General features: G+C 34.2%; 1 protein-coding gene across 1 annotated transcript in view; it reads right to left on the bottom strand.

Moving 5' to 3' along the window:
• The window catches only part of LRRIQ1 (leucine rich repeats and IQ motif containing 1), a 110,028-nt gene that overhangs the window by 47,827 nt on the left and 40,566 nt on the right, over positions 1-21,635 (bottom strand). Inside the window, exons 18-21 of the mRNA XM_074574473.1 lie at positions 19,917-20,036; positions 4,120-4,244; positions 3,411-3,506; positions 2,989-3,074 (exon numbers count right to left, since the gene is read on the bottom strand). Of these exons, the coding sequence (XP_074430574.1) occupies positions 2,989-3,074; positions 3,411-3,506; positions 4,120-4,244; positions 19,917-20,036 (427 nt within the window). The remainder of the gene's footprint in view (positions 1-2,988; positions 3,075-3,410; positions 3,507-4,119; positions 4,245-19,916; positions 20,037-21,635) is intronic.

The raw sequence follows: 21,635 nt of genomic DNA, 5'->3' as shown, positions 1-21,635 counted from the left end.
GGATGTTAAGAATCCAAGCTCTTCGTGGCTGTCTAATCCAAGTTCCAATACAGCAGACGTCTTAACTATATTAGCTATATTAAAGAGCAATTCCAAAACTGTCTGAATGGAGGCTGATTTAACACCTTGCATTTGTGAACCTCAGGCCTAAGACAATGGAGTTTGATAGCATATGGAAGCAGACAGCGTACTCTGACAGGCCATTTGCTTCTATAAAATCCATCAGTACCTTAGCATTATCTGCAACTGATAAGATCATTACCACAGAAGAGCTCAACAGGACATAGAAGATGTTTAGGATGATGCTGAAATCTTAGCATAAAAGCTATCAGCTTATTTGTTAATAGCTTATAATTTATTTCTATCTAGAATCTTTAGATGTTGTTGTTGCTTGGCTTTTTGTCATAACTTAAAAGTTTTGCTTTGAAGTCAGACGTGTAGTAGTAAATGGATATAACACGTAAAATTGCTTTTTTACACCTTATAGTTCACACTTTTAAGTGGATGCTGGCTACTTATTTTCTAGTGGGTAGGAATCTGTATCACTAAAAAAATTATTTTATTGTAGTTAGCATACCTTCAACTATTTTAGATCAGAAAGCTAAAAAGGAAACAGTTGTATTTATAACACTGAGGACCTGGAAATTCAAAAGAAAGAACAGAAATAATAATACCAAAAATAAATCCTGGAAGATTTCATATGCAGCTTCAGTAAGTACAAGACGAGTGAAGCTCATTTCAGAGGAGATGAAGGTGATAGAATGCTAATTTCTATGGAACCATTAAAAGACAATGTTGACATCTACTTACTCAGATGAATTTCAATCTGCTTTTAAATATTAGAAGGAAAAAAGTCTCTTACGGAATTCCTGCTTAGGCAGAGTTAAATTCAAAGCAATGGCCTAAGACTGTGAACTCTCTCTCTCTTTAGTTATACTGGAATTGCTGTAAGTATTCTAGCATGAGCTGTACCAAATAGAGATCCAAGAAAGACACTGGCAGCCTAATGGATCTGGTTACAGTTTCCTGATCTGGAGCTGGCTAGCCTCAGGAGAAGGTATATCTACCCTAATTTAAATGCTGTAAAGTCCCTCTGTTCAACCAGACTCTCAACAAGACTCTGACTTGCTCTCACCACTTCAGAGGAGGTAGCTGATGTAAAACACAATTATATATGTGGAGATTCTTCTCACATGGGGAACATTCCATCAGGATTACTTTTTAGTGCAATAGCTGAATTTTAGTCTCCTTACTGACCAAGGAAAAACTGGCTTTGTCAGTATGCTGTCTAAGAAAGAATAGTTGGGTTGACAATCCTTATACTGAAAAAGGATTGTGTGTGCAATATTGTCAGTCATATTTCTTGATTCTGGAATTTATGCATTCTGCTTATCTGAAAGAAAGAGTATAATTTTAATGACTGTCAGAGAACTCTATACAGGAAAATTATATATACAGGTTATTTTTTGCTTGATGTAGTAGAAAGACAAAAAATTCCTATACGAGGTAGTGTCAAGAAGAGAAAATTTGAACCTATAAAAACATTGTGCAAGTGTTTTGTTAATTTTTTCAACATGAGTCATATACTTGGAGGATATTCCAAGAGATACATTAAAAAGCTCAATGCACATATACCATATTGAATAATCTGAACAAAGTGAATATAAACATATAAAAAAATCCATTACAACTACAACAAAAATAGGATACCAAACCTGATATGCTCAATCAGACATTTATGACTGGATCAATTACTAGTAACATAAAACAGAAAGCGTATGGAGAAAAGATGACATAAACTAGTAAGTTCTACTCATTAAAAAATTATATAAAGGTCACCAAATAGAACATATGTAAAAAACTCAGCTGCACACCAGATATTTACTAAGGTGGGTTTGTTTCTGGTTTTTTTTTTATGTAACATGGTAGAGCATCATGGGAAGCTATCAAGATTTAAATAGAATCACTTAAACCTCTTATCCATTTTTTCTCCTTTCCATAATAATAAAGCATAGTTTGGTGATTACATGCTGCTCTCTCCTTTTTTTTTTATTTCTTTTTTTTTTAACTAGAGCTCCTTTTTGTCATATTTAGCTTTAGGCATGATATTTAAAGTAAAGAAATTATACAGAAAAACATTTTTCCTAACTTTATCAGTAGGCTAAATTATTTCCTTTCCAAGAGCCAAATGTCTTTCAATATTTTCAACACTTAATGCAGAAGAGATTTGCAAAGTTATACAAATTAACTGTAGCTTGTGATACAGTTAAAAAAAATAAAACATAAGTAAAGGTACACATTCCAAAGACCATTTAGAGCTAGGTCCTATTGTCAACTAGGCTCTCACACATTTGTACGTTTCTTTTACTAGCAGTATTTTATTACAATTTTAATATTTTTATTAACATATCCATTGACATTTGTATTAGCATACCGTACTAACAGTAAACTATTCTAAGAAAGGTTCATTGACATATGAAGTATCTGAGAAGAATCAGAAGACAATTGCAGAGAAGGTGGGTAAGTGTTATCTATTTCCACAGTGAATATTTAATGCAAAAAAAATAATTTCATTTCATATGTATCAAACTGTCATTTTCATAAATAGTTCTTGTTTAAGTCAATAATTTTAACCTGAGATTCCCCCAAGAGAAAAATATAAGCACAAAATGCAGAAATACAAATTCCACATCTAGAAAAAGAGACACATGAAGAAAAAGAAACAAAATTTCTGTTTAACATAGCTGTCAAATACTAAACTTAAAAATCCAGTAGAATGCTTTTTAGAATCTGAATATTTTATCATTGGAACAAATGGATTTCTTTACGGAGGTTTAAACTGAGTTGTTTTTCCTGCGTCATACAACACCTTTATTCAAATTAATGTTTAATGTTGTGCAAGAAAACTTTTTAAAAGGGAAACACTATTTTGAGATTTAAGAATAGAAACATTACATCAATAGAACCATTTTTTAACTGTTGACTTACCTAAATTTTTATTACTGTATTTTTTGGGCTTCATTTTATGGGCCCTCTTCAGCATTAGCTGTGCAGTAGAAATATCCTTAAAACCCCTAGGGAAAGAGAAAAACTTACTAAATATTTCACATATATTATGTTACACCAGCTGCATATTATTTTCAAAAATAATACAAGTGTATAGAACCTCTTATGCATGGTATGAAACTTTCTGAATTGCACAGATAGATGCAACGCTTAACATTACATTATTGCAACTTGTTAAGATTGTTGCCCAGAACTTGTAAAAGTAATTACTTGTAAAAGTAATTACAATAATTTTTACTTTGGTAGAAAACAGAGATTCTCAAAAGGTGGAACTTAAAAAAAGCAAGCAACAACAGCCAACCTGTACCTGGAAGTCACTATGTAAGCTAAATAGGTTAACATACCATTCTTCTGAAATTTTCTCTTCTTTTTCAGACATGAATGAAAATTTCTTTTTTTCTTTCCAGTCAGAGAACTGTGACATTGTTCCTTTTCTTGATCTGAAAACAAAATATAAGAGCTGTACTGAAAGGTGGGTAAATAAGGAAGGCTCTTGAATGACTATTTGGCAGCCTTTGTTATTCTGCAAGTTGTTTGTGCCTTTTAAAGGCACTTTTGAAGCTTGGAAACAATACAAAAAAATATATTTTAATGCTCCAGGAAGGCTTTATCTTGGAGAGTAATAAAAGTCTGCCATCAATTTGAAATGTTTACGTTTCAATTACTTGAAGCATATTTCAGTCCTTTCTCTCCAAAAGAATGCAGCTGTGTAAGAAATCCCTTTTAATCTTTATCTAGTCTTACAAATCTCTATTTCAACATCTATGTTATGATATATATTAAAAAATACAAGTTTTATAATTTACAGACAAACCTAGATTAATAAAAATACACATATATGTCCTTATATTCTTAATTCTGGTAGTCAATGAAAAATAACAACTGAATTTAATATATTTGGTTTTAACAAGTAAATACATTTTAACTCCAGTAATATTACATTAACCAAAAGTAGCAAAAGCATCAGAAAACAGCCTCAAGTTCTCCCCCTTCTGATTTTTGTCAAATCCAAATGAACTAAATATAATGGAGAAAATATATTATTTAACTTACCTGCTATGAAAGTGGATATTTTCTGCTGAGTATGAATGTGGTCTGTTAACACACTGCCAAACTTCTTGCGGTGACAATGGCAAACAATTTGAATGTTCACTGGAATTTGAAGGCCTAGAATACTTCTAAGTAAGAGAAAGAAAAAGAATGCAGTTGATAATTCCTGCAAGTTTGAGTTTTAAGTGTGCAGGTAAACCTGCACCAGGGTTTGCAGAGTGTATTAATATAACAGAAAGTATTCTTAATGGTGATATGCCCATTACAGACCTTACCTTCAACTAACTAAATAGGGCAAAAAGGTGACTTTAATAATACTTAATGTCCCCAAATATAATGAATTACACATTTATAAGACTCCCTTCTTTTAATTGTAGGAAATAAAACATTAGTAATACTATTCTTGTAACAAGAAGAGAAAATCCTACCAAAACAAAAAGCTAAAACTTCAAAGTTTATCAAATAACTAGCAGACATTACAGTTCAATGACCTTTAGCTGTTCTGAAAACATTCAGCTGTTGTCATATAATGCAGATCTTAGTATTTTTAAAATAGTGTGTCAACTCGCAATTTTTAATCCATTGCCAAACGTACAGATGAAGCACATCATCTTTTTTTCTGCTACTGTGAAGTAAAGTGTTGAAATAAATCCAAAATAAAGAAAAAACTAAACAAATGAAAGAAAATCTAAAAGAAAAATTGCATCTGGAGATGAGGAGGAAGTCTGAGACTTCTAAAAGTAATTGTGTTTTTCATGTCAATAGATTGTCGTATTAATCACCCCAGAACAGCATATCCTTAAGGAATGAATAAAGACTGAAGAGTAAGAAGTTTCTGTGACATGTTACCTTTGGCCAGTGCAGCTGGTTTGAGAGCAGGAGTGTTTTTGAAGGGAAACGGGTGGAATCTAGAGCTAGCCATTCCTTCTCTAATGCAGCCTGCACGAATGAGTAAAGTCAAATAGTGCAGTGATATGATCAGTTTAGTTTTGATAACTTTTGCAAAGTCTCTTTTAAACTCTTACATACTGTTTCAAGTGTTTTCAAGTCGTATATCAGAACTGCCACCTGCAGAGCAATCACACTTAAAACACCTTTGGAGATGCTGTCTTGTACTGTTTTATTTTAAATAAACCAGATTAACAGTATTTGTAGGTTGTGAGTTTTTTCTGGGTTTTGGGGTTTGTTATGTGTTGTTTTTTTTAAATAAAATGCATCCCCTCCTTCTCAGATTCTTGTAATTTTATCCCAACGTTGTTAGTAAACCCAAGTTATTAAAAAAGACTGCCAAACTGAAAAAATACAGACCTAAGGTACTTAAAGGCCTAAAGCAAATGAACAGAACACGAACAGCTTTGTTTGCTGTTTTTGACTAATTCGAGTATTTTATATCAAGATGTAGGTGCCTAATTCTGTCAAACTTCCTTTTGTTGAGTTGAATAGTTTTCATTGAAATCTGGGGTTAAAATGTGAATGCTATATGTACTTATTCCTTCAGATAATCAATTTTACTTTTGATGTAAGGGAATAATTTGCAAACTAAAATAGTAGCTTGGAATGAAGAGGGGTGACAGAATTAGGTGCTAACTGATGTCTCTAGCACTTCAAGACAGAATTCAGTTTTCTTTCATAAAAAAACAAAATTTAGATTTTGTTTCAAACTCAACCTGTATATGACTTATTTTTCTTATACGTTCTTGAGTTTTTTGACCACGTGTTCTTTCAATATATTCTGATAAGTAAGAGAAGTAAATTACTCCCACACAGTAAGCAAATACCTCTGAAGAATTTGGCTTCTCTTACACAGGGCTCAGTCATTCAGGCTGTTCTTACTTCAGCAGCAAAGAGCCTGGGGTTCATTCTTTTGAAAATGGCTCATTTATAACACTGGACTACCTTTCTCCCATTCAGAGAATATTTCAGATTGCACTGATTTCCGACCCTGAGAAATTATTCTAACTCTGGATACCTTACTGTGTAGCTTGTGTAAACAGGACTTTGCACAGGCTTTGCACATTGGTGAACAGAAGGTCTTCCAAGTCCTTTGAAATCCTTAGAGACAAAAGGGTCATATTCCAGCTATTTTGAAAAGGTTGCTTCAGGTACTGGTCACATAACGTGTTGACTCTAAGACAAGTCCTTTCATTTATTAGGTAACTGTGAACAAGTACTCTTCTTCCATTCTGACCTAGCTTTTTAAAATAAATTTTCAACAAATTTTGACTTTATTTTCATGTCTTAAAACAGATGCATTTTTACATCTTTGATTCCTACTTTCTGGAATTCTCTATTCTTTGATTACAGTATGTTTTGGTTTTCATTCTTTTATTTAATGAATCCAGATAAATTCTATGCCCTCATTATTAACAGATACTGTCTCTTTACCACTCTTCCGCTTCTTACTTTTTCAATTCATGATATATCTACAACACTACACTTTTTACCACAGCTTCTCTTTCAGGTAGTTGTATATCTTAAGAAATCTATGTAAATAAACTGTAGAGGCATGCCACAAATGTTATATCGCAAATTACATTAAAAAATGTATCACATTCTTTATCTATTACATCTACCTACAACCCACTAACCTATCTCTCCTCAGTGATTACTCTTATGCTGATAAACACCAAATGGTTGATCAAAACAATTTTCATTTAAAAAAAAAGTCACAGTTAAAATCTATTCCAGAAGCAGATTGTGGTAAATCAGATCCCAAAGGCGATGACTTAAAGATGTGAAATTGGTACAATTCAGACATAGAACACCGACAAGCTCGTATCTCAGCAGAGACAAAGCTATGACATATTCAAGTTTTGCAGTTGCCTGAGGTCTATGGGTAGAATGGTTGAAATGAATAACTATGAAGAAGGGAGGAAATCTAACCAAAAATCGACAGTGAAATTAGACAGTATTCCTCCTTGTCCTCCTTGAATTTACTCTTCAATTGCACTATGCAAATCATATTTCTAGCTTTTCAGATGAGAGGTTTTTGACTTATTTTCCAAGTGTGGGCATGCAATCCAGTCACAGGTGAAGTCAATGTTTGCAGAAGATGCGTCTTCAACTTTGCTGGTATACAAAGGTATATGAAAATAGCAAATTTCTGAAGTAATTTTTCCTCTATTTCTAAAAGAATCAATACATCTGAGAGAGAGGTAGATTTCCACTTTTTGTACAATTTAAGTGTCAATCAACTTAACTGGCATGTACAATGATGTGTCCATTAATTACCTGGGTACTGAAATGTCTTACATTACATTAGCAGTGATTATGATCCAAGCTCTACTGTCAGATTTCAGGGCAAGCTTGCGTACTAGCTATTTGAATTTTTACCTCTCTGATGAAATGGTTTGCGACAGGAGTCAATAAAATCATGAAACATGAAAACTAACACTCCAAAGCTGTAGTCAATTTTTTCGAACAAGAATCACTTAAGCAGTACACTGATTGAATCCTTTTGCTTTATAGTTGTACCATAACCCAGATAAAGTTCTTTGCTCTTTGTATTTAGGTTGAAACTTTTCTCACAAATCTTTTCTTTGCCCAGTGTTTGCCATTCATTAATTTAATATTCTCCAGGGTTTTTTTATTTCTTTAATAGCCTATAAAATGTCTTTCAGTGTTCTAAGTGTTGAAAAGAAATATCAATGAAAATATAAAAGCATGATTCAAAGTTATGAATATGCAAGACAAAAAAAAAAAGTTATTTATCATTAAGCACATTTGGCACTCCTCTGAATGTGTATCAGATTATAAAAATATACCACACTGTCATTTGCTTTGGCCAACAAAAATAAACACATAACTGATTTTCAAATATATGCTCTTCCACTATATTATCCCTTGAGATTTTGACAGCACTAAGTTCAAGAAACTTCCGTCCCTATCTTTCCCATAAACACAGTCCTAAACTATAATTAATGCAAAGTTTATGACAGATTTACCAATTCCGAAGGCTAAAAACTAGATCCATTTCTACTAAGAGAAAAAAAAAAAAAGGGGACATGAATTACAAAGGTAATAAAATCATAATGTTTGATTGCATGGTCTACATAAACAATTATAGGCATACTATATTTATGTTTATTTCTAAAGCCAAATTAAGGAATTGATTTCATAAATACTGTGTAAACTAAATAGAGTTGATTTAACACACATCAGTTCATCTGAATATATATTTTATGCTTCTGTATCTTCCATACTTTATTTCCAGTGTTTGTTTCAAATCAATGAACGCATTGATTACTTCAAAAAAGATATGATATCATTCTTCAACAAGAAGAAGGTGTGAATATATTTGGTTTTGGGGTTTTCTTTCTGAATTTTAATAGTAAAACTTCCACAGTGATAGCTATTTCCATTTATCTATTAGGATCAAGAACTTCTTATCCTTATTCACAATGCATTTTTTTACCCTTTGAGAGTCTAATCCTACAGGGTTTTTTTCTCCCCTTTAATTTTGTAGCTCATCAATGAACTTTGGAGGCTTAGGGATTCTTTTTCATGGCATATTATAGATACCGTTTCCATTTTGTTATTGCTTCATTTTTCAAATATTTATTCTATCCTTTCCTTTGCAAAATGTAATGACTATTTAACCATCAAACATTAAAATTCTGTGGTCTCAGAAACAGAATCCAATCCTACAACTACCAAAGTCAGTGAGAATGGTTCTACTAACTTTATGACTGAATGAGGTATTGAAAAGCAGAATTTTAATGCAGATGTTATTTATGCAATCTAATTCTAGGCATCTTTTATATGCTCTGGATTACATTCTGGAGCTATACATGTAATTTGGGCTGTCCTGAGTCATATTTAAACCATGAACAAAAAATGGCTCCCAAGATACACCGTCAAACTGCCTACATCAATACCCTGTTTCCACAAGAGTTCAGTGGCAGAAGCCTATGGAAAGAATGAAAGAAGTTGGACATGTCGAGGACCATCTTTCCCTTGGTATATTCTTTTAGACTTTGGAAATTGGTGGTTTAAGGACTTTCTGCGAACATCTAGGAAACGATTCCTCACCTTAAAACAGTAATCTAACTTCTTATGACAAATATAGGCATCTAGTCAGTGTTGGCGATGTCATCGCTATGTCAATCCAGAAAGAACGCAAATAATTTACATTGCTCAGAGCATATAACTGCTGCAGTGGCGCAGATTAACTCCAAAAGGCCAACATGTTGGCTGCCATGGGAGCTGAAGCTACCTCAGGTTTCCACACATGGTGACCCTCAAAATCACAAGTTGAATCGCAATCTGACAAAACCATGAAACTATTGTTGAAAATTGGGGAGAACTAACTCTTTATACCTCTTTCCTCTTTTCTTTAATTTCCTCATTGTCTCATTTGCTGTTTGCAGGACAGCAATGGTTTAGCCCAAAAGATTGTTTTATCGATATTTATGTAGTGCTTTAATTTCTATGGTATCTTAAGATAAAAATAGTAAAATTACCCAACAGAATATAAACAAGCCGAAGATAATACCCAAAACTCACACTGAACTCAGTCATGACTGGCTCCTGAGCATTACAACAGAATAGAAGGAATGCGAGGGGAAAAAAAGCATCTCTTATTAAAAAAAATATTTCCAAATTACAATTTCACAGAAATAGTGTGTGGAATTCTTTGCTTTTAAAAAAAGATTCACACGCCAGTTCACCTGCCTGGTTTTGTCTAACCTGTTTTTTTGGACTTCTGCACCCCTTTGCGTCAGAATGTCCCTTCTTCAACCAGATTTTACAAAGTATCTGCCCTCTCTATATTAAAATTAGTTTTTAATAAGAATAATATGTAATAAGAGTAAATACATAAATAAATAAACTAGAATGAATCTTTCCACTAGTTTTCTCTACAGAAAACAAGTTTAAATAAAGTTCTTCATGGTGGTGATGTCCTTGATTTTTACTTGCCTAGTTTTTAGTAAGCACATTTGAATAGTGCAGTTAAAGTCTAGTTCACGCCAAGAAAATAATAAAAAAAATAGTTTAAAACAAAAAGACAAGTGAAAGACAGTACTTTAATCCAAGGCAGAATGTTCAACAGCATTCTATGATTATTTCAAATAAGCTGACAAAATTTCTTTTTGGGCAATACATGTGACATGAAGAACCACTTTTCCTAGTGTTAGACATCCTGTAGGTTAAATAATGTCTCAGACTGGGAGCAGGCGTGGTCAGGAAGAAGGATCATACGCTGAAGGTTAACTCTGTGGATTCTCACAACAGGAAAGGGCATACCACAGCCAGCCATACTGTACTGTCTTTCATCTGGCAGAAAGCTGTAACTTTCTCCCTTGGTTCCTGGCAAACATATTTCACTCTGTGGGGTATTTCATTCAAATATAATGCTACTCCAGGACAGCGTCTTTCTTTTTTTTTTTTAAACTAAACTTCATTTCTGCCAAGGACTAAGTGTTCTTTGCTAGAAATTTCTTCTCTAAAAGCATCAGTTTTGACAAACTTCTTAAGAAATCACAAATTTTTAGCTCTCATAGCTGATACAGAAGGACCAGATCACTTTTCTATGCTCTTCTATATATTGTTGATAGACTGTGATTGAAAACTTCCTTTGAAATTGAAGATCTGAATATTTTTGTGCATTTAGCCTTTTCTTTCATCCAGTCTTTTTAGGAATCAGATTACTCTATGGGTTAGGTTTCCTGAAAACTCAAGTTCATGTGTAAAGCTTCATTCAAGGTTAGGAAGTTGAATATCAGTTCAGACCCAGACTTTCTAAAAATCTTCCAAACCTAAGATAGTATCAAATATGAACATCCTTAACCGGACCATCTATTAGTTGCATTATTATACCATTTCCAATACCACAAAAATTCACTCTAAGTTCTGGTACTTTAAAGCTGTTTCTAAGTGTATTGAACAACTTTATAAAAAACCTGTATACAGACTTTAATTAGACAGCTTAGTGGATACAGATTTTCTAGAAAATGGATCTCTGAACTGCGGGGAGTAGAAAAATAGTCTTTTTCTCTGGGTTTGTCTTTCGTGCTTTTTCACATATTTTATGTGGTGAAGATAAATAGGTTAGCACCCTAATAAAGGTTATTTTAACCTTTGGCAATGCTTCTTTTTCAACTCTGTCTTTATATAGGACAAGAGAATTAGGAAAGCAAGCTGGGCATGGCTGCATTCTTATGACTGCTAAAACCAAACAACATTTCAAGCCAAAAAAAAGTAGTGAGTATCATATGGATTCCAGAGAAACATCGCAATGATTAATTGACCCCAAGAGATTTTATAGACTTACAAAAGCTGGTTAATTATTGAAGTACATTCTTGTAGGAAAATTAGGAGACAAGCATAGTTGTGTAGTTGTCCATTTATAAGAAGGACATGTTGACAATTACTGGAAAAATCAGAACGTTACTGTTAAGAAAAACATTCAAGAAAATTTTACTGAGGAATATCTACTCCAATTGTCATTTTTCCAAGCTGTTTAATAAGCTCAGAAAACTAACTGTTCTCTCAATTTTTTTATATATATATAAAAATATATATAAAATATATGTACCTATGTGATTTGTCTAAATACATATGACTAAAATTATGGAAATAATTTATTTCAGAATATACAAAAGTAAATGAATAATGAAAATTTCAGGGACCCTAAAAGCTTTTGTTCACAAAAAAAGTTGAATGTATACACACATAATTAACTCTCCAAAAGTCTGAATCTTATTGTAGTTCATGTCAGTCATTCATGACCTATATGATCCAAACTTTTCTAGAAATGCATTTTTGTCTTAAGCCCGTCAGTGTTCAAAGGAAGCTCTGGGTCCTACATCTTTTTTTGAATACAGGAATGAAAAATACAGATGTGTAAATGGTAACATCAGCTTCAGAAGTTAGACATGGTTCAATTAAGCATCAGAAATGTATGCTTCAAAAATCTTTTGAGAAGTATACCCCTACCATCTCAATAAATATCAGGCTCCTGGCACCTTCAGGTCACCTCTCAAAATGGCTCTAAGACCCCAGATGCAGTCTTTCCCCATTAAAATGACAAGAATCCTCAGGTCTTCCCCTCTCTGATTCTGCCACACTACACAAACTTTAACTGTCCCTGTAAGCCTTTTTCCAAGTTCTTCTACCTCTGCGAAAAGAAACACACAAAACTTTCAAGGGGCAATGAATTAAAAAAAACAACCACCAAACCACCAAGGGACCCCTTATCCCCACCCCTTAAATACTGTACATTCAAAGAATACACAATTTCAAAGGAAGATAACCCAAAATGTTCTATCAAGTTTGGGGAATGAACAATATAAACACAATAGAAAAGAAATCTGTACTTCAGTTTGCAGTTTGTTAAAGGAATGAAAGTCAGGCAGAAGTACAGGGTAATAAAAATAAACTAGTCACAAGTTTACAGTCACCTGACCTTTACTATGTTTCAAAGTTCATGTCACATGAGAAATCTGATTCAATTTCAAGACTTTTTGTTTAAAAGTCCCTATTTCAGAAATAAGAACAAAAAAGTATTTGGAAGATAAAGAGCAAAGAAGGACTAAGTTGTAAGAATGTATTTTTTGAAACTGATGATACCAAATCTCTAATTACACTACAAACGTTTAATTTTGAAGATATCTCACTTCTTCACTTTTAATGTACTCTCATCTTCACTTATAATGTACTCCTTATATGTACCTAGCACTAACTCTTCTATTTGAAACAGATCATGCACAAATGAATCTACAAGTTTAAATTTGTTGATGCATAACTGTAGTCTCAATACCTTAAATCTTTTGGGACCTGCACTGCTACTGTCCGGGAAATTCAAGAACTTCAGGAACTCATTCTTTGAGATGTTTTCCTGTTGTAAACTCAGATTTGTGAAATGATCAATAGCTACTGCTATTAATTTTAAAGTATTTTCCATACAAAAAAAATGACTAGACCGAGTACCAGGAGATGGTTTTAACAGTATTTAGCATTTAGGATTCCTTAGCCCCCACCATTCAAGGACAAAATAGACATAAAGTTATGTAGTTTTGAGCTAAATTAAGGTTGTGTTATAGGATATGTTTTTTCCCCCTTTCTCTGTTTCTACTATTAGAAGCTCAAGAATTGCATGGTGAAGAAAGTCCATTAGAACCCTAGATCCTTTTCTGTGGTGCTGCTTCCTAGACAGTCAGCCCCTAGTCAACAGTATTGCATGGGGTGACTCTAGCCCATATATCACACTTTGCACTTGTTCTTGTTGAACATCACCAGGCTCAGATCAGTCTGTTTATCTTGCCTGTGCAGGCTGCTCTAAACATCCTGGTCCTCCAGCGTACTGATCGCTGCCCCCAACTTGGTATCATCTACACACTTGCTGAGATTGCACTCTGTTCCATCATACAGGTTGTTAACTAAAATACTAATTATTTGGTCTCCCTACCATCCATGATGGGCTCCATTAATTACTGTCTGCAAGTTGGATTTTTGCACCACAGAACACAACTATTTGAGCCTGTCAGTCCAGTCAATGTGCCTTATGGTCTAATTTTCCAGCCCATACCTGAACAAATTTTAAGAATAAGTCTGCGGGAGGCTGTCCACAGCCTTGCTAAAATAAAGGTACGTAATATGCACTGCACTCTCCTTATGCATAGTGCCAGTCACATTGTAACAGAAAGCAATGAAGCTGATCAGCCCTTGGTAAATCCATGCTGCCTGCTCCCAATCACCTTCTTTCATAAGTTTAGAAATGGCTTCTGAAGTGATTTGCTCCAAAACCTTCCCAAGGAACTGAGATAAGGTTGATGAGCCTCTACTTCCCTGGATATTTCTTCTTGCCTTTCTTGAAGATGCCCTTTTCCAGTCACTAGTAACTTCCCCGAGTTGTCATGACCTTTCAAAGATGATAGAGAGTGACCTCAAACTGACATCAGCAGCTTCTTCAACCACCTTGGATGCATCCTATCTGTTCCCCGGGACCTGTATATGTTCAGCTGAGTTAAGTTGTGCTACGGTTGGATAATATCTGCTATGTTCTAAACAAAAAAGACTTCAAGCTCCAGGCCACAAGACATGTATGGATTTAAGCGTGGAGGACGGAAGCTGACATCTCACTTTCCTCTTTGGTTCCTCCAAAAGTAATGCTATTTAATTGAATATTGGCTGCTTCAATGGCCTCTTCTCACAGAGCACACACAAGTCAATTAGGAGAGCTCCTGAAATTTTTAAATAGGCATTACTAAAAAATCTTTTTCAACGGAAATCAGTGTATGTGAACGTGCTAAATATCAGTCATTTATCTAGATCCTTTAAACACAATCTATACCTACACTACAATTTCAGTTTTAACATTACACAAAACCTAAAGAACTTAGGGAAGTTATATTCTATGATGTGGGATCCTTAGTTCAGCTTTCAAGAGACTCCAAATGCAAATGTACTCACTGAGAAGAACTGATGGATCAGTTATTAGTTCCATTTACGATGATGCATTTGGTTTAGAACGATTTTGCTTTGAGGCTACAGTAATGAGTCTAAAACTCCATAGAACTAAGACTTTTTTCACTTTTATACATTTTTCCATTGCTTGGCCTGTTTATTCAATTCTGATGCTTGACTGTCTTTAGAGAAATAAGAATTAATGACATCGTTATACTTTGATGTGTCATACAAGATAAATATAATTTAGAAAAATACTATACCATTTGGCTAAATACAGGTTCCAAATGATATCTTTAGTGTCATGCATCCTTAGTGGGCTTTTGTTTGGGAAGTATTTGTTTGAATCTGGCTATTTAACCAAGGATTAGATAGAGATATGCCATGAAGATAGTTTCTGTTTAAAAATCAAAAGCATTTCAGGTGGCATTAAGAACCGAGATCTGATGGTGGAAGGCCAGAAAGCAATCAGAGCACTTTCTGCATGAGCTGTGAAACTGTAGCGTTAGCAACAGCTGCAACTCCTAATAGCTGTGTTTGTGTTTATTTTATCAGATACTGACTGCAACAACCTACTTCCAAGGCCAGGATATCTATCAGATAACTAAAAAAAAAACAGATTTCAGCATTTTAGATAAGTATCACTGCTGAAAGAGGTAGAAAAGAGGCTTTATGTATCTGATGATGCCACAGACTGAGAATGGCATGCGATTCGTTAACATAGCAGTTGAAGAAGAAGGGTCATATCAAGAGATTGTTGATAAACACTCATTGAAAAGATTGATCTTCCAACATGTTACTTAGGAGAGAATTTTTCCCCTCCTTTTTAAGAGAAGAGGATGGATCTAACGAAATTTTCATGATACACTTTTTTTGCTTTTCTACAATGCTGTGTAGGAAATTTGATATAAAAATGATCATATTCTTTGCAGAAAGGCTGGATTCTGATCTGACATTTATAAGCAATTGCAAGAGCTAGACATGTGTAAGAGTGTCAAGACACAAGAAATGTTATGGGGACCTTCTAATCCATAGGCTACACTTATTTCCTGGCACTAGCCAGAAAACAGCAATTACTGTCACAAGCCCACAATCAGAAGCTCACAGCCTGAGACAAACCACATCAGGAAGGATTATCTGAAAAGAAAACAAAATACAGTGTATGTGTCTAATTTGGACATGTGATAAGAATACTAAGAATACTAAAGATGTAAAGAAATTGTTGTTCTAATTGCTGTTTACTTCTCAAGAGTTAGTTAGCACAAATGACATAGTTTTTATTCATCCCTCTCCCCTCCCCCCAAAAAAAAGAAAAAGAAAAAGGAAACTGCTACCTAGCTGCCATGGAAGGCAGGCAAAAAATATAGGAACGGCTATGTGTATGAGTGTGGATATGTAAAAAAACACGTAGGAAACTCCTGGTCAATAATTTCAAAACCTATCAAAAAGACTGGGATTTTAAAATTCCACATAATCAAAGCTCAGAAGCAGAACAATACTTTTTCTCAGGGCAACAGATTTATTCCCTTTGATGAAGGAAGGAGTAATGGATTTCTTTTTATCTTGGTTGCAACTTACAAAGTTACTTTCTTTTTGAAAAAGTATGAATAGATAAACTAAATTTAAAAAATTAAGTTTTAAAAATACAGTACTTCCTGTGGCATGTAACCATCAATAGTGGTACTTGATGAGAATAAGACATAGCTCCATATGCTGGTTCAGTGTAGGAAAACAATTTATTCAATTTATGGCCACTCTTCTGAGTAAAGAATTGTCTTAAAACTGATCATATTCAATTGGTTTAGCTTTTTGACAGACTAGCAAGTTCAGCCATTTTGCATTTGGCTCACATCATATTCTCATCAAGAAAACAACAATGCTAATGGTCACATGGTAGAGAACGTGAAGAGCTGTGTCCAGCAAATATGTTGTCAGATTTTGTCCACCAGAGGTAAAGTGAGCTCTGCCTTGTAGATCATTTTCTACATGGATGGACTGCTGATGAAAGGTTGTCTTAAGATCAGTATTCTGGAGCATATAGGCTGGAATTCTCCAAAGTCCACATGAAAGACATGAAAATATCACTAAATACCAGGCTCATACTTTCTGAGACATCTGTTGGCCAGATCTTTCATCTCATCTGGGATAGCCTGCTTGACATTGCACAATACAACAGACAAAAAAACACTACTGCCGTCAATTGCCTTTGAATGTCTTTGGCAACATACAGGAGCCAATAGAAATACAAAGATATCTGTAATTGTTCAGGTGAAACGGTTACTATTCATGCTATTGTGAGCAAGATAAAGACCCTTCCTCCAGCTCAGTCACATGCAATCCATTTTTCACATAATATTGTGCCAAACTTGTACTAAAAATATACCACTGCTCAATGTGCATAAATGAAGAAAACGGATGATCTTTGGCAAAAACTAAAGTTTTCCCCATGCTGTTTCACAGCCTCACCTTCCACAGAGCACTGGGTACACTGAGTTTATAATGAAGATATTAAACAGTAATTTAATGAAGACTGGCGCCTAATGACTTACTGCATTGTGATATTAGCAAATAGTATAAATAGGTGCTTGCACACTGCTGATTTTGTAGAATGCTAGATAATACTGAATAAAATAATTGTCACTGAAATCTACATAATATTGGTATAAAAAATCACAACAAACAACGACTACACCGCAAAATAGTAGACTATACCAAAAACTTTTGGACAAAATTTAGTACATTTGTATTGTTTTGCAATATGGAAGGGGTTTTCTGCCCTTCTTTCTCATTTCACTCACCCTATCCAACAGTAAAATCTGCAGTACAAAATGGTGTCCAGATATTTTTCTCTTCCTTCACACCCTAGCATATGGGATCTTTTAGCCCAGCAATATGTACTCCTCCCTACGCACTTGTTTGAGGCCCAACAGATAGCCACTGATATCATGTGTCATTATTTGGCTCTGCTTCAGCACTTTGCTATAAAACATTGAGGCCAGAAAGGAGGGAATAAGAAGTAGAGACTGTTCCAAGCTTCTGCTGCTTGTTTCTGCCAAAGTCGAAAGTCTATGCGATGATTTGGTATTGCCCAACTGCAGAGAATGGAACAGCTAAAGACACATGGAACCAGGCAACCTCGTACTAAGGATAGCTAGTCTGGGCTAGGTAAAGTAGAGTGTAGGACCATTATAGGTAAGCCACATATTTCTCACAATCAAACTCTTCAGCACAGATGAGATATATGCTTGAGAAAAAAAAAAAAAAAGAAAAAAAAGAGGAAAAAATATGACAAATATTGCAGGGTATAATTCTAATTACAGCCATCAATCCTGAACACTGAAATGTTCACTTGCTAAACAAAGTATATCCTTCATGGGTGTATACGTTGCAAATTTATCCCATACACTGCTCTGTAGAAAAACATATGTTCTTGTATTTTTCATCACAAGAAGCCAAGGGCTTGAGTGACTTATTTGACATCAGTCCCCAGTTCAGCCTTTGAGCCTGCTGTGCAAATTAAAATGTCAGCTCGTGGTTCTCCTGTCATGATCTGAACCTAAATACTTTATCTGAGAATTGGTCCTTAAACCCATGTTTTATGTATTTCACAATAAACTCAATAACAATTTGGAAAAAAAAAAAAGGAAGGACTGTGTGGCAACACCAGAGGGTGATACAGTGCAAGCCTCTCTGAAATGAGCTAGCCTTTTCCCCCTGCCTTCTGCACTCCTTCCTTTTCTCCCTGGCCTCAGGAGCACCTGCCCAAATGTGATTGCCTTGCTGACAGACAGATCGAACTAAACTGTCCATGTAGTTTTCAGTTTAGCAATTAAAAAAAATTAAAGAAAAAAATAAAAATCGTGGTATTATTTGGGTTGAACAGAGTGAAACAAGAACGGCTCAATTGAATTACAGTGTATAAAAGTCTGGCCTACTGGCTGAATAATTCAAAACAGGATATTTTCCTTCTTTAATATATGAACAGATACTTCCTTCCTGTGTGAAGAAATAAATCCTTCAACTTTCTGCTTTTTATTATTTTAGAAAGAAGCCAGGGATCAGAAAACATCAGCTAATGAGACTGTTCTTTTTTGTATATATATTTCAAATTAAAATGAAAAAAATCCTAAAATTTAAGCCAGATCTCTGTGTTTACACACACACATTTCCTGCCTACCAAATGATTCCTGTGACTCCTGCCTCAAACATTTTGCGTGCTCTTACAATAAGACAGTAATTCTGAAAATGTATCTTAAAATAGCTGCTGAAAGGGAGAAGAAAAAAAAATTAAAATTACTCCAAGTCATCAAGTCATTGGTAATAACTTCATTCAAAGCCCATCTATTTTCTAAGGGGACGGAAGTGGCAAAAGAAGGCTCATACGCAGATGACCGAAGACTGATCTACTGTAAACTGCTCCAACTAACAACATATTGGGTTTCATAACTCTCTATGACCCATACAAACGTGATCCTAAATAGGATCTAATTCTGCCAGTAGCAGGACAATCGCATCAATCTCCTTTGCAAAATTACAGTGGAATATTGACAAATGGCTCTTGCAAAGATGCAGCAGCTGAATAAGCACATTCAGAGACAAGGGTTCGCAAAAAAAAAGCTCAGTCATATCCTCTTAGGTCTCAAATGGCCACATTGCTATCTGTTTTCTTTGCTTTACCTGAAACCATTAAAACAAACCAAAAAAAGAAGCCAATGAATTGTTCAGTTAGAGAAAGCAGTGCTCCAGACAAATACTTAGGTAAGTCATCAACAGCTGCCTTACTATGCATACTGAGTCTAGAACTTCCCACGTAGGTTGTGTCTTTTGAGGCTATAAAAGATAACATTGGTTTAAAGATTCTTTTCCTTGCTTTATGAGTGACAATATTGATCCCATAGACATTTTTATTTTTTACTTAATTGTCACTAAATTCAGTTTTGAATGAGATGTTATTCCTCAAATTCCTTTGGAGCCTGGTGTATATTTTCAGGTATATTATTGTTCTCATTCTATCATGAAAATGAACAAAATACACACTCAAATATTGCTGTCATTATAATCTGTTACTAAAATAGTAAAAAGATAAAAATTTTAGAACAAAAGGAGCTGTTTCCTTATTCTCATTTGATAGTCCTTTAACTATAGAAATACATTGGGTTCTACGGTGGGTGTGACATTAATAGCACAGTAACTACCAGAGCATTTCAAAGAGCAGGAATCAATTAATCCATGACAAATACATTTAAATGCTTCTTTATTTCTGGACATCCAACATGTTAATTCTAGCCCTGGTTGTCCTTTTGATTTCTTTTCTTTCCAACAGCTACATGATTGCTTAAGAAGAATAATATTTATTTTTTACATGAAGTTTTTATGCTAATGACTGTGCTTACTTCAGAAAATGTGAAATCATCCACATTTATTTCTTCATAGTCATCCTCCACTTCATCACTTTTAACAGCTGCAAGAGCACTGGCCAGTTTCTTTCGCAAAAGAAAACCCTTCCAAAATGCCTAAACAAAAAATTTAAAGCATGTTATACAAAGCCATAGATCAAACCCAAATCCAGATTCTCTACGTTATCCCATTAGGAAGATAAAACATCTTGGTCCTTGGTTTAATAGCTCAATGATCTGTTTTTTGAACTTTATGTGACATTTAAAACTACAAGACAAATTAAATGCCAGCATATGTCTAAAGCTTAGGGTACTCAAGAGGCTCTCCACCACTAAGCAGAAAGGAATCCTGCAACTCCCTCAACTACAAACCTGGGTCAACTAATTAATTATTTGACAATTCCTTCAGGGACTATTATAAACTGAAAGGAAAGGCTACATAAGAAAAAGCTGAGTGTCAACTTTCAAATTACTGAGAATAAAAATACACTTGTACTAAATGTCTTATAGTTTACAAGTAGCAATTCTTGGAGACATCTCATGCAATTGACCTAGGTCAGTTACTCTTTCTTAACTGTCTAAGATCTTTATTCAAAAAAAATGTTACCAGTAGGCATAATCATATCTAAGAAAAAGGAGAACATTAGGAATTAAGTGCTAGAAAAAGAGGAAGGGTGTTAGGAACACATGCCAAGCTGTAGAATCAGATCCAGGAAAACACTTTAGAGATCAAAATTACATGGATGGAATTAAGAACACTAAATTCAGGACAGCAGTTTCCCCCCAAACCAGTGTTTGACATCATTAGATTTCAAGATGCCCTAAGGATTTAAAACACCATGCAAAAAATTTCTACTGTCCTGAAAGATGTAGTGTTGTCCACATTTAATGGCTTTGCAATGAAGGCACTAAACCAGGAAGGGTAAATCTTGTGTTCTGGCTTAACATTTAGTTTATTGATTTTTAGGAAATTATTTTCTAAATGCATAAATTATTGAAAATATTACTGGTTTTACACACAATTCCTGATTATTATAAAAATGATTTAATGTATTAGAAAGGCTTTCTTATAATTTCATTGTTGTTATTTTCCTACAGATCTTCATAGCCATCCAGATAAAATATCCTGATATTACTGAGTGATCAAAGGACACATACATTTCATTCACCAAATACAACTAGTTTTTACAAATGCAAAAGAGAAAAGCAATCCCAATGGTATATGCAGAAAGATAATCTGTAAGGCAGCTGTTAACACAGATCAATGAAAACACCAGGTCACTGCTCAGTCATGATCAAAAAGAAAAATTATATGTTAGTAGTTTTTAAGAAACAAGATCAAAACCATCTCATTGTACAAATTTGTGATATATCTGCCTATGGAATTCAGTTCTAATCACTTCTTTAGAAAGGATATAATAGAATGAAGTAAAGGTTCAGAGAGGGACAAAAAGACAGGAGTACAGAGCAATGTGAAAAGAGACTAAATGGACTAAACTCTTATTTACAAGAGTGAATATAAGGATAGATATAAAAGGGATCTAAAAATCCATAAAATGCACAGAAGATAAATAGTGAAAGACTTCGTTTTCATAGTAACTTTGGAAATTATCAGGTCTGAAACAAATGAAAGGAAGCACATTTTAATCACTATATAAATTTCTGAAACTCATCAGTTTAATATGTAGTAGAGGTGAAATATATAAGTAAGTTCAA

This window comes from Larus michahellis, chromosome 1 (assembly GCF_964199755.1).
Source record: "Larus michahellis chromosome 1, bLarMic1.1, whole genome shotgun sequence".
Taxonomy (NCBI): domain Eukaryota; kingdom Metazoa; phylum Chordata; class Aves; order Charadriiformes; family Laridae; genus Larus; species Larus michahellis.
The sequence above is the reverse complement of the archived record's forward strand: the minus strand, read 5'-3'. Positions and strand labels throughout refer to the sequence as shown.